This window comes from Rana temporaria, chromosome 11 (assembly GCF_905171775.1).
Source record: "Rana temporaria chromosome 11, aRanTem1.1, whole genome shotgun sequence".
In the NCBI taxonomy this organism is placed as follows: Eukaryota; Metazoa; Chordata; class Amphibia; order Anura; family Ranidae; genus Rana; species Rana temporaria.
The window spans coordinates 57,220,661-57,234,065 of NC_053499.1; the positions used below are offsets into that span (position 1 = coordinate 57,220,661).

The 13,405-nt window shown below is 41.4% G+C and overlaps 1 protein-coding gene across 1 annotated transcript in view; it reads right to left on the reverse strand.

Moving 5' to 3' along the window:
- FRMD8 (FERM domain containing 8) overlaps positions 1–13,405 on the reverse strand; it is a 33,685-nt gene that overhangs the window by 4,191 nt on the left and 16,089 nt on the right. The window contains exons 8-9 of the mRNA XM_040328589.1: positions 12,102–12,225; positions 5,941–6,084 (exon numbers count right to left, since the gene is read on the reverse strand). Of these exons, the coding sequence (XP_040184523.1) occupies positions 5,941–6,084; positions 12,102–12,225 (268 nt within the window). The remainder of the gene's footprint in view (positions 1–5,940; positions 6,085–12,101; positions 12,226–13,405) is intronic.

Consider the following 13,405-nt stretch of genomic DNA (forward strand, 5'->3'; position numbering starts at 1 on the left):
AAAACTGCTTTTATATGTTTTAGGAGAACTTTTCAGGAGTTATCAGGCCAATAACAGAAGAATGGGGCAGGAGACAGCTACAGGACATATAGCTTTGAAGAGAGATAACAAAACACTGCAGATATATGTTCCCAGCTCAAATTTCATGAATCTTGAACTTCAAATGATCTCCAGAAAATATTGCCACTAAGACAGAATATCCTCCTATTTAATTGAAACTACGATCGTCATGTGAGAAATACAAAGAATACCATAATGGGGCAATTGACAATTCTAGGTGCCTGGCTCTTAGACCCCTTTCACACTGAGCCGCTCATAGCGTCGGCGGTAAAACTCCGCTTTTTTTACCGCCGACGCTATGGGCGGATTTTCGGCGCATTTCTGCTGCTAGCGGGGCAGTTTTACCCCCGCTAGAGGCCGAGAAAGGGTTAAAACCGCCCGCAATGCGCTTCTACTGCAGCAGCACATTGCCAGCGGTTTTCAATGGGCAGCAGCAGTAAACACACTGCTCCTTCACCGCTTCAAAGATGCAGCTAGCAGGACTTTTTTTTACCGTCCTGCTAGCGCAACGCTCCAGTGTGAATGCGACAGCTGTTTAAGAGCGGATTGCAGGGGCTATTTTTTTTATTTTTTATAAATCTCTTTATTATTTTTTCTCATATACAAACATACAAGTATACATTTCACATTCCCATTAAAATCACATAAATACCCACATTTCCTTACATACTTCACATTTATGTCTTCTTCCGTTTACCTCCTTTTTTTCCCTTTCTTCCATTGGTGTAGTTCCATCCCACTTCCCTATCCCCCTACCCTGAGGCACGTTTTCTATCCAATTTGCCCATATTTTCTTATATTTTTCCCCATTTCCTCTATTATAGTATGTCTCTTTATACAATGGCAGATTACTATTTATCAGGTTCTTCCATTGCGCCACCGAGGGGGCTTCTACTTTCTTCCAATTTAACACTATTACCTTTCTTGCGTAGAAGAGCAACAGACCCACCTGTGTTCTTCTTTCCTCTACTAAACCTAACAGACAGATCTCTGCCTCTAGGTCAAGCTGAACTAATGTCACTTCATCTATTATTCTCAAAACCTCTCTCCAAAACCACCTTATCTTTGGGCAAGTCCAGAATATATGTATAAAATTTCCCGGAATACCTGCACATCTCCAACAGTTTTGAGAATTTGATGGGAATATTTTAAACAACTTATATGGTGTGTAATAGATCCTTTGTGTTATTTTAAATTGGATTAATTTGTCTCGAAGTGAGACTAGGATCTGAAAAGGAAATTTATATATCTTCCCCCAATTTTGGGACATCTCTCAACCAACATTCATATAGTTTATTCATATCTGATGGTTCGGTTTTTCCTAAATACGAGTATAACGTTGAGATCATCCCTTTTTCCTTTCTCTTTCGCACCATTTGTTCTAAGCCGGTTTCTTTTAGTTGTCGCCTGCAATACGCTCCAGTGTGAAAGGGGTCCAAGTTACAGACTCAGAACCAGCATGACGCAAACAAAAGTCAAAACAAAAATGATCTCTCTACTGTATTTGCTTCAGGTCACGGACTGAGAAAACAGTAAAGGGCCAAACCACACTTTTGTAATGCTTTACAGCATTACACATTAACCACTTAAGGACCGCCTCCTGCACATATACGTCAGCAGAATGGCACGGCTGGGCACAAGCACGTATATATACGTCCTGTACTTGTACCCAGCCGTGGGTCGCGGGCGCGCTCCCGCGACCCGGTCCGAAGCTCCGGGACCGCGGGTCCCGCGGACCCGATCGCCGCTCGAGTGCGGCGATCGGTCCCCGGAGCTGAAGAACGGGGAGAGCCGTGTGTAAACACGGCTTCCCCGTGCTTCACTGTGGCGGCGTATCGATCGCGTCATTCCCTTTATAGGGGAGACACGATCGATGACGTCACACCTACAGCCACACCCCCCTACAGTTGTAAACACTCACACAGTGAACCCTAACTCCTACAGCGCCCCCTGTGGTTAACTCCCAAACTGCAACTGTCATTTTCACAATAAAGGATGCAATTTAAATGCATTTTTTGCTGTGAAAATGACAATAGTCCCAAAAATGTGTCAAAATTGTCCGAAGTGTCCGCCATAATGTCGCAGTCACGAAAAAAATCGCTAATCGCCGCCATTAGTAGTAAAAAAAAAAAAAAAAAAAAAAAAAAAAAAAAAAAAAATGCAATAAAACCATCCCCTATTTTGTAAACGCTATAAATTTTGCGCAAACCAACCGATAAACGATTATTGCGATTTTTTTTTACCAAAGAAAAGAATACGTATCGGCCTAAACTGAGGAAAAAAAAAAAATTATATATGTTTTTGGGGGATATTTATTATAGCAAAAAAGTAAAAAATATTGAATTTTTTTCAAAATTGTCGCTCTATTTTTGTTTATAGCGCAAAAAATAAAAACCGCCAAGGTGATCAAATACCACCAAAAGAAAGCTCTATTTGTGGGGAAAAAAGGACGCCAATTTTGTTTGGGAGCCACGTCGCACGACCGCGCAATTGTCTGTTAAAGCGACGCAGTCCCGAACTGTAAAAACACCTTGGGTCTTTAGCCAGCATATTGGTCCGGGGCTTAAGTGGTTAAACAAAAGTTACGTGCATCTGCATTCATTTGGAGTGGTACCCCAAAGCACTGAGGCAATGAAGCTCAACATAACCATGCATTGTGGTATGCCGTGTACAAATAAAACATGCATTATGTCTGTATTTTTCCTGTAGTGGCGAGTTGGCAGCCCTTTCATTTGAATAGGCTACCTGTAAGTAAAGTGTAAAAGCAACAAACCAGAACAGCAAAAGTATATATAGTTGCTGAAATGACACTGCCATGACAGATGTACAACATGGTGGCTGCCATTTGAGTCTCCTGAAGTATATATATATATATATATATATATATATATATATATATATTACACACACACACATACAGGGGAAGTTACATTTACAGATTTGTCATCTTCACTGATAAATGGCCAGAGTAGTTAAATTAACCAGCAGGGGGGGTATTTCCTGCAGCCAACAGGGTGAAAGGTGAAGGAGACCACCTTCATGGAGAACTGGGAGCTGGCAATCATGCTGTGAAAGAAGGTCTTAAAAAGAGCAAAAGCTGGTAGGATCAACTGGTACATATGAAACCTTTACTCATACCAATATAAACAAAACTTGCACAACAGCAATGACAACCAGAAAGGGAGCAGTTTATAGAACTTCTGTAATTGGGATTACATAACTTTTAAAGTACTTTTGAGTCACAGACCTAGAACAATCTGTTGTACATTATGGTTGAAAAGTGTAACGCCGCGTACACACTAGTTTTTAATGGTCTAGAAAAAAACGACTTTTTTTTCAACCTGATCGTTAAAACGGCCTTGCCTACACACGATTGTGAAAAAAACAAAAACGCTCTAGCAAAGCGCGGTGACGAACAACACGTATGACGGCACTATAAAAGGGGAAGTTCCATTCGGATGGTGCCACCCTTGGGGCTGCTTTTGCCGATTTCGTGTTAGTAAAAGACGATTCGCGCTTTTCAGTCTGTTACAGCGTGACGAATGTGCTATCTCCATTACGAACGCTAGTTTTACCAGAACGAGCGCTCCAGTCTCATAACTTGCTTCTGAGCATGCGCGATTTTTTCACGTCGTTAAAGCCCAAACACGATCATTTTTTACGACGTTGAAAACGTAGTGAAAAATTAGAGCATGTGCTAAGTTTTTAATGCCCATTTTTTACATTGTGAAAAATGCTCTGGAGCCCACACACAATTGTTTTTAATGACATAAAAAAAAAAAAAACGTGTTTGTGTGTACACAGCATAAGACTTTTAGCTTTGTATACATGTTCATGTTAACCTCAATGCATTAAAGCCAAAGCACCCCTCGGTCAGACAACAAGCATTTCCAGAAGAAGTTGTCGGCAATGGCAGGTTACATATTTCTCTCATGACAGGTGTACTTAAATTCAAGTAGTATACAATTTCCCACTTGTCAGACTTAACAGAATGGTAGAGGGCTTTCTGGGTGGCAAGCTCATTCCCTGGGTATTGTTTAAACTATATGTAATGCTTCTTTAAAGCTGAACCAAATGGCACAAATGCTTACATTCGCTCCAAAGGTCTGACACCTGTGAGGTGACTCAACAGCATCTTTTCCATGGTTCTTCTAGGTATGATTTTTGGCAGATTCAGGATGAAGACAATCCCATGCATGCGCAGGAGTACAATCATTCCCGCACATGGACAGTGTACATTCTGCAGAGGCTTGCAAGCAGGCAGTTAAAGCGGGAGTTCACCCAAAAACATTACATTTTAACATTACATTCAGGCGAGTTTTAAGAATGACAATCGGGTGGGGTTTTTTTTAAATCGTTGCCGTACATACAGTTTTATAGATATATGTTCACCGCGGCTTCCGGGTATAATCTGCGGGACTGGGCGTTCCTAATTGATTGACATGCTTCCGACCGGCGCATACAGCGCGTCACGAGTTGCCGAAAGAAGTCGAACGTCGGTGCGCAGGCGCCTTATAGAGCCGACTCGCAGTCCGGCTACTTTCGGCAACTCGTGATGTGCTGTATGCGATGGTCGGAAGCATGTCAATCAATTAGGAACGCCCAGTCCCGCAGATTATACCCGGAAGCCGCGGTGAACATATATCTATTAAACGGTATGTACGGCAACGATTTAAAAAAAAAAAAAAAAAAAACACCCGATTGTCATTCTAAAAACGCGCCTGAATGTAATGTTAAAATTATTTTTTGGGTGAACCCCCGCTTTAAGTGTACTTTATTGCAAAACAGACATTGCATGCCTCTTCTGCAATAAAAAACCTGCCTGTTCACTATTTTTATATTAAGTTCCACTTTAAGCTGCAATGAGGATGACTAAATGGTCAATAACTTTTTTCTGAACTTAGACTGCATTAGGGGCAAGCATTATTATAGAGCTGGAAATCTTTATCCTGCAGAAATATAGCCTAGGGGATAGATGTTCTTAAAACACCAGGTTATACATTGCCTTTAAGTATAAATACCCCTTGAAATTTTCCACATTTTCTCATGTTACAACCAAAAACAAATGTATTTTATTGGGATTTAATGTGATAGGTGGCTCTACAGAGTATTGGCAAATGCACGCCACACTTTTCATATATTTGTAAAACATTTTGAAAACCATTTATCATTTTCCTTCCACTTCACAATTATGTATCACTTAGTGCTGGTCTAGCACAAAAAATACATTTACATTTTTGGTTGTAACATGACAAAATGTGGAAAATTTTAAGGGGAATGAATACTTTTTCTAGGCAAAGTAAATACTTTACACAACAAGTTAGCTTCTTTTTCACATGTTAAACCAAGACATCTTGGCAAATAAATTGTTTCAGTATGTATTTGAAATGTGTATTTCAGGAAAATCTAACCTGCTTCTTTGGCTACAGCTTATATTTTCAGGAGAAGCAACAGATTCAGAAGTCTTCTGTGACAATTTCATAGTATATGTTAAATGGCATGAGCAATTTCAAGCCTGGTTGGAAATTTCCAACAATGATAAAAATCTCTTGCAAATAAAAACTGGAAACAAACATGAACTACATACACTGAACCCTTAAAAAGGTTCTGTCCGATGCCTGTAGGGGGAAAAAGCAACCTTCTGTTGTGGGTAATGTGAGGATGCTGAACTCACGCTATACAGTATATAAGCGGGCAGGTGGATCTCCTCTGTTATTTATTATCTGGCAAGGTTTTTTGATGTACAGTATATGCATTAAAAGTTACTTCAGTTTTTTCCTCTGAAAATGTATTACATGCTTTTATATTGATCACTTCTCGGTAGCTTAAAAACAAGGAAGGTACAATATAAAAATTACTAAATTATTGCTGGAATGTCACCTGTTTGGAGTATATTTTTAGCAACTTGTTAACCGGTGTTCCTTCATTATCACCATCAAACTCCAGCCATAAAACATGCTCTTCCCTGTCGGGATGCGAGAGATCCCAAGACAGCTCTGAAAACTTCAAACCTATTAAGACATGCTGTGAAAAAGAAATAGGAAGAGGCTTTGTGAAACTGTTTAAATAAAAAATAAAATGAACAACAGATGTTTAAAATTGAATGCGCATAATGTATGGATAGAAATAAAAATAAAAAATTTAAATAACCACAATGGTTATTATGCGTAATAAAAATAAAGTCAGTGTATTACTGTTACACATGAATGACTGGTATTTCATGAAAATCCATAGAGCTCATATTACCATAATAAAAGGCGCAAGTGCACACAATATGGATTATCCTAATTTCAGTTAGATGCACACATGCTCAGTCACCCAACAGCTTCATACACCTTTCAGGGACATTAGGGGAGCAATCGCTATACATAAGGTTCCACCCATCAGCTGTGACCATTGCAAGGGGACAATTATATATATATATATATATATATATATATATATATAAACACATACACACACACACAGTTGTGCTTTTCTTTCACTCATGGTTAGCGTTTGGCTGAAGCCATTTATTATCAAATGTGTTTACTCTTTAAATCATAATGACAGCAGAAACTACCCGAATGACCCTAATCAAAAGTTTAAAGGGTTTGTAAAGGAAGATATTTGTGTTATCTTAATAGCTTCCTTTACCTTAATGCAGTGCTGTTTTCATGTCCTTATTGTTCGCTTTTGCTCTCAAGTTGCTGTAATTCTTCTCTAATCTCCACACTTCCTGGTTGTCCATTTCCTGATAACCACAGTGCTGGGAGCTTTCTCTCTGTGGTCACTAACTTCAAGGAGGTGCGATTACTGTGTGTCTAAAACCCCACAGCACCTCCCCTTTGGATCAGTTTTCCAAACCATCACTGCCCTTTATGGCTCTGTGGCTCTGGACAGCAGAGAGGCAGGAAACAACATGCAAAAACGAAACTAGAAACTATAGGTACATTATATGATTGTTTTTTTATCTATTTTTAATCGTTTTTAAAAGGAATCAGTTAACTATTATGTCTCTATACCCTGTAAACTGTAATTTCAGCATACATTTTTATTTTATTTACAACTCCTTTAAGTTTAGGTGATTTTGGCCTTATAAAACATACCCACAAGTTGACAAAAAGGGGTTTGAATGGCTATTTGATCTGTTTGTTTGTAATTAGTGTGTGTGTATAAAACGTCAATGTCTGGACTCCTGACAGACCCTTGCATCTTTCATCCAGTGCTGCACTGACACTTCTGTATTCTGAGTCATGGGGAAAGCAAAAAATAAATGTCAAAAAGGATCTGCGGGAAAGAGAAGTTGAACTGTATAAAACAGGAAAAGGGGATATAAAAAGATATCAAAGGAATCGAGAATGCCAAATCAACAGCGTCCAAACTAATCAAGAAGTGGAAAATGAGGGGTTCCCTTGAAACCAAACCACGGTCAGGTAGATTAACTAAAAATTTCAGCCACAACCGCCAGCAAAAATTGTTCAGGATGCAAAGAAAAACCCACAAATAACTTCAGGTGAAATACAGGACTCGCTAAAAACATGTGGTGTGCTGTTTCAAGATGCAGATATTCTACCATGAAGGCCTGATTCACACAGTCTCCTCTTAACAGTGTATATATATATATATATATATATATATATATATATATATATATATATATATATATATATATATATATAATTTCCCAAGCCATATTTTTTTTTTTCAAAAGGTTAAATACAAAATCTTACTGGGTATTGATCCCAACGGCACAGTACTGCAACAAGTATTCTAGTGTGAATATGACATATGTAGCTTCCATTAACTTAAATATTATAAAATCCCACTCCTAATGCCTATGATGGCTAACCTGTGTAGAAAAGATATAAACACCTATTTTCAGGCTGTCCGGTCATGTTATTCCCTGTGTGAGCCAGTGGTGTATGCAGGGGAGAGGAGGGAGCACCAACAGATGGGACATAAGAATCTATAGGTGATGTCACCACTCCAGGCTTTACCAGTCATTGATGAGCATGCTCTTCTCTCTCCCTGCAGCCACCGCTGGCTCACACAGGGGATCATGTAACCAGACTGGAGCTAGCTAAAAATAGGTAAGTTTGCGAGTCAGGGGGGGGGGGGGGGGGAGCAAATTGCCCTGAGCGCTGACAACCCACGCTACGCCACTGGTGTGAGAGCAGATAGAACTGGCCCTTTGAGGGCAACCAAACTGCTGATGCGGCTCCCGATGAATTTGAGTTTGACACCCCTGCCCTAGGTCCTCAACAACCCTAAAACTGGAGCGAACACCTTGGTAAACACTCTGAAAGCCATGGACAGGCTGAAAAACTAAGTAAACTGGTAGTGGCGATCCTCTACGGCAAATCGCAAAAATTGTTGGTGAAGCCGGAAAAAGCTATATGTAGGTAGGCATTCTTGACATCTACTCACTTCAGGAAGTCCTAATAATGAAGTAAAGCAGTCACTGTACTTTTAAGAAATGGACACCCTTCAGGTCCAGAATAGGCAGGAAGTCTCCGTCTGGCTTGGGAAATGCAAACAGGTTGGAATAGAAGCCGTGAAAACCTCTCCCTCTCTAGTATGGGTGTGATGACTCCAAGACAGCATCCTTTCCAGAAAACCACTTCTTTGGGGCTCCAAACATACCCTTGAGCATATAAAACATGGAAAGGAAACACAGCGAAACTCTAGTTTGTAACTTCTGGAGACCACACCGCAGACCCACTCATTTGTGACCTCAAGAACTGGCAGCCACAGATGATGATTAGACAACCCCCAAACCGCACAAGTGGGGGCATCCCTCACTTTTAGGGGGGGGGGGGGGGCTTTCCTCTGGAGCTAGAGTATTTGAGTGTCCAATTCTTCTTATGGAACTGGGTTGTAAACATCTGCTTCGAGCCCAAAGCTTGTTGGGGGGCTATTCTTTGATTCTGAAGGAATTACCAGTTTCTGAACTGTCACATACACTTTTTTAAGTAGCTATAAATCGCATACTATTACCCACAGCCACCATCTGAATACCAGGAGGCAACACAGATGATGATTAGACAACCCCCAACCTGCACGAGTGGGGGCATCCACCACTGTGAGGAGGGTTTGCCTCTGGAGCCAGAGCATTTGACTGTATAGTTCTTATGGAACAGGGTTGCAAGCATCCGCTTTAAGTCCAAGGCTTGTTAAGTTATAAAAAAGGAGCTCTTCTTGGATTCTGAAGGCAATACCAGTTTCTGACCTGTCACCTTCTTCAGTAGATATAAAAGAATGATTTTACCCACAGTCACCATCTGAAGGCATGCAAGGATGGTCCAAACAAGCTTTTGTTCTCAAAAGGGCAGCCTTTGTTGCTTGTAGAGAAGTTCACGCCGAGTTGGCCTGGTACACAGTGCCCTAGAGATCGCTGACCACAGGATCTGACTGCCAGCTTTACAGTGGAGCTGCACAATCAATCGTTAGAAAATCTGAGCCCTTCTCTGCTGAGAGCTGTCGAACATTTGCTGGCTTTTTATTTATCTACTTAAAAAGACTTCGCCTTTTTCTGACACTTGTCGCTTACATGTAAAAAAAATCTGTGTGTGTGAGATAGATATAGATATCTGAGTGCTGCCCTGGAAGACTTCCTAGAAAAGGAGTTACCAGGTACCCAACTCTGTTTTCTCAAGTCTTGCATCTGAAAGATTGGTCTCGACTGGACAGGAGATCTAACCTGTAGCGTTTTTGTAAGGGTACTGTAGCTCCTGCTTTCTCCACATAAAGATGACCAAGCCCTGGTAGAATGGGCTGCGATTCCCTTGGGTGGTACCATTAAATGGATGGAGCCATTAAAGCGGGAGTTCACCCATTAAACTGTTTTTTCAAACAATCCCCTTAGCTTCATGCTCGTTTTGTCTAGGGGAATCGGCTAGTTGTTTTAAAATATGAGCCGTACTTACCGTTTTCGAGACGCATCTTCTCCGTCGCTTCCGGGTATGGGTCTTTGGGAGCGGGCGTTCCTTCTTGATTGACAGTCTTCCGAGAGGCTTCCGACGGTCGCATCCATCGCGTCACTAGTAGCCGAAAGAAGCCGAACGTCGGTGCGGCTCTATACTGCGCCTGCGCACCGACGTTCGGCTTCTTTCGGGAAATCGTGACGCGATGGATGCGACCGTCGGAAGCCTCTCGGAAGACTGTCAATCAAAATAGGAACGCCCAGTCCCGCAGCCCATACCCGGAAGCGGCGGAGAAGATGCATCTCGTAAACGTTAAGTACAGCTCATATTTTAAAACAACTAGCCGATTCCCTTAGACAAAACGAGCATCCATCTAAGGGGAAAAAAAGTGTCCTGTGCGGGTGAACCTCCGCTTTAAGGCAAACCCCTTCCTCTGTCCATATGGATGTCAAAGATTTGAGAAATTACCTCTGACTTCACTGAGAGGTTCTAGATATAATTATGAAGAGCAGCAAGGAACCCCTAAATTAAATCAGTTTTAGGAATCGTACTGAAAACAATTTATCTGTGAGCCATGGGAATAATACCCCGAAAGACAGTAGGAACCAAAATCCCCATCAGTGGTAATGAGAATGCTTCCCTCAACAGTGGCCACAAAAAAAAAAAATCATTGCTGCGATGCCGCTTGGCTTGCCAAGTGTCGCTGGCCCCGGAATCACCCAAGCACCATCCAATGAGCAGCCAATCAGGCACTGCCTTCTATCCCTGGTTGAGACTGAAAAATCGCTAAGAGATCACCCATACCTGCATTGGAATGAGATACTGCAAGGATAAAACAGTATAGTATAATTCCATGATACTTAAACCTTAAAGGATCACTAAAGGAAAAACATTTTTTTGCTGAAATTACTGTTTACAGGGTATAGAGACATAAAAGTTAACCGATTCCTATTAAAAATGATTACAAATTAATTTTATCTATCATATAATGTGCATGTAGGTTAGTTTCACTTTTAAACTGTTTTCATGTTCCTGTGAACTAGAGAGACACACAGAACAAAAACAAACAAATCCAGGGCAGCGTTTTGTTTTTAAAATGAATCTGATTGGTTCTGTTAAGTTTTAGACACACAGTAATGACAGCTTAGACCTACAGTGAAAAGCTCCCAGTACTGTGGTTATAAGGAAAAAGACAACCAGGAAGCGTGGAGATCACAGCAGAATTACAGCAACTTTCAAAGCAAAAACGAACAATAAGGACATGAAACCAGTACTGCAGTAAGGTAAAGGAAGCTATTTAGCAAAAAAAATAAATTCCTTTAGTGATCCTTTAAATTTCCGTACAACTCCTGATGTGTCCAAATAGCCATCTAAAACTTGGACCAACAACGCCCTTAACTATCCGTGTGGAAAAGGGTGACCAGGTTGGCAGTCTGGTCACCAAAGCAAGAAATACACAGGAATTGCTAGACTGCCAATCAGTTACTACGCATATGAGCAATACAATATGTGAGGAAAGTTGTACAATACATCTTGTATATGCAATATAAAACTGTCCCCTCACCTAAACGCAAATGTCAGGTGTTCTTCCTGTGTATCAAGTCCGAGTCCCCCCCCCCCCCCCCCCCCCCCCAAACTCTGGTGCTAGTTGTGATACTGCTGTCTGTAGAGTTAGGTAGATCCCTGCTTAAACAGACCGAATCTGTAGCCGTAACAGGATAAACCATTATGTTGACCGTTACACCACGTTCTGTTAAAGTCAAACTTTAGTCAGAAGCCAAGTCCTGCCAGATCACTTTAGGCCGGCCCCCTAAAGTGGCGGCAGCACCGAAGAGCCGAGGGACAGATAGACTTCGGGTGCCGACATTGCAGGCGCCCTGGACAGGTAAGTGTCCTTATTTTAAAAGTCAGCAGCTACAAATACTGCAGCTGCTGACTTTGCCTTAAAGAACACAGCGGCTTTGTGATGTTGTTACTTTTTTACATGCACTTTTTTTTTTTTTTTTTTTTTTTTTTAAAGCTGCAAAGGCACTATTTGAGATCAGAAGTTTCCACGGTTTATAAGTAACAGAACCTTCTCAAAAAAATAAATAAAAAATAAATCACAAACCATACAAGTACACAGAGTTCAAATACCTTTTCCTTACGGTCAATAACAGACACTCCTTCCATATTAATAGCAACTGACACAGTCTTGCGTCCAGCTCTGTTCAGAAAGCCTTGTGCTGGTTTGTCAATTTCTCCCATGAAAAAAGCACACCTGTAGATTCACATAATATATTACACTGAATGCAAAAAAAAAAACCACACACAAACCTAAAAAAAATTATAATAAAATAAAATAAAATAAATAAATGTGGGGAGCTATTGGAACATGCAAGCATTCTTTGAGCGTGAGGAGTGCAAAAGATGGCGCTCATTGAAAATAAGAAATTCTAAATCAAATGTGCTGTTGGAGGGAAGTGCTATGTGCAATGTACACTTAAAGGGGTTTTCCACCCATTTTTTAAGTTTATTAAAAGTCAGCAGCTACAAAAAGTATAGCTGCTGGCTTTTAATAAACTGACACTTACCTGCTCCAGCGACGCGCCGGCCGGGGGTCCGCTCCTCTCCCCCCCTCCGGCGTCTTCATTGTCACTGTGGGCACCCGGCCGTGACAGCTTTCGGCTTTACGGCCGGGCACCCACTGCGCGAGCGGCACTGCGCATGCGCGCGCGGCCCGGTGCTGTTTAATTGGACAGGCGATCGCCTGGGACCTGTCACGTGTCCCAGGCGATCGCCTACAGGGAGGGGCTGCCAAAAGGCTATATGACGTATCGCCTTTGCAGCCCCTCGGCGGAAGGAGGAAGTGGGACAGGAAGTCCCCTTCTCCTGAAGCCCCCACTCCCCCCCCCAAAAAATGACATGCCAAATGTGGCATGTAAGGGGGAGAGGAGTGGGTTAAGAGGAAGTTCCATTTTTGGGTGGAACTCCTCTTTAAGGCCCGTACACACAATTGGATTTTCCGACAACAATTGTGTGATGGCAGGGATTTTGTCAGATAATCTGGCCGTTTGTATGCTCCATCAGACAATTGTTGTCGGAATTTCAACAAATATGGGATAGCATGCTCTCAAATTTTCCGTCGGATTATCCGATCGTGTGTACACAAGTCCATCGGACTAAAATCCCAAGTACAAACACGCATGCTCAGAACCAATGCCAACCATAAGACAACATTAGCAGAAGTTGCCCAAAGGGTGGCGCTAAAGAGCAGAAAAAACAAGTTCACGGCCAACACCCTTCGTAGAAAATTCCACGAATTTGTCCGATGGAAATCCGATCGTGTAAAACGAGGCTTTACAGTACCTCTGGGACACATTTTTCTTAAAAGAAAATTAGTGTCTATGCGGGGTACATAAAAAACAAAAAAAACACAAAACAAAACAAAACAAAAAAAA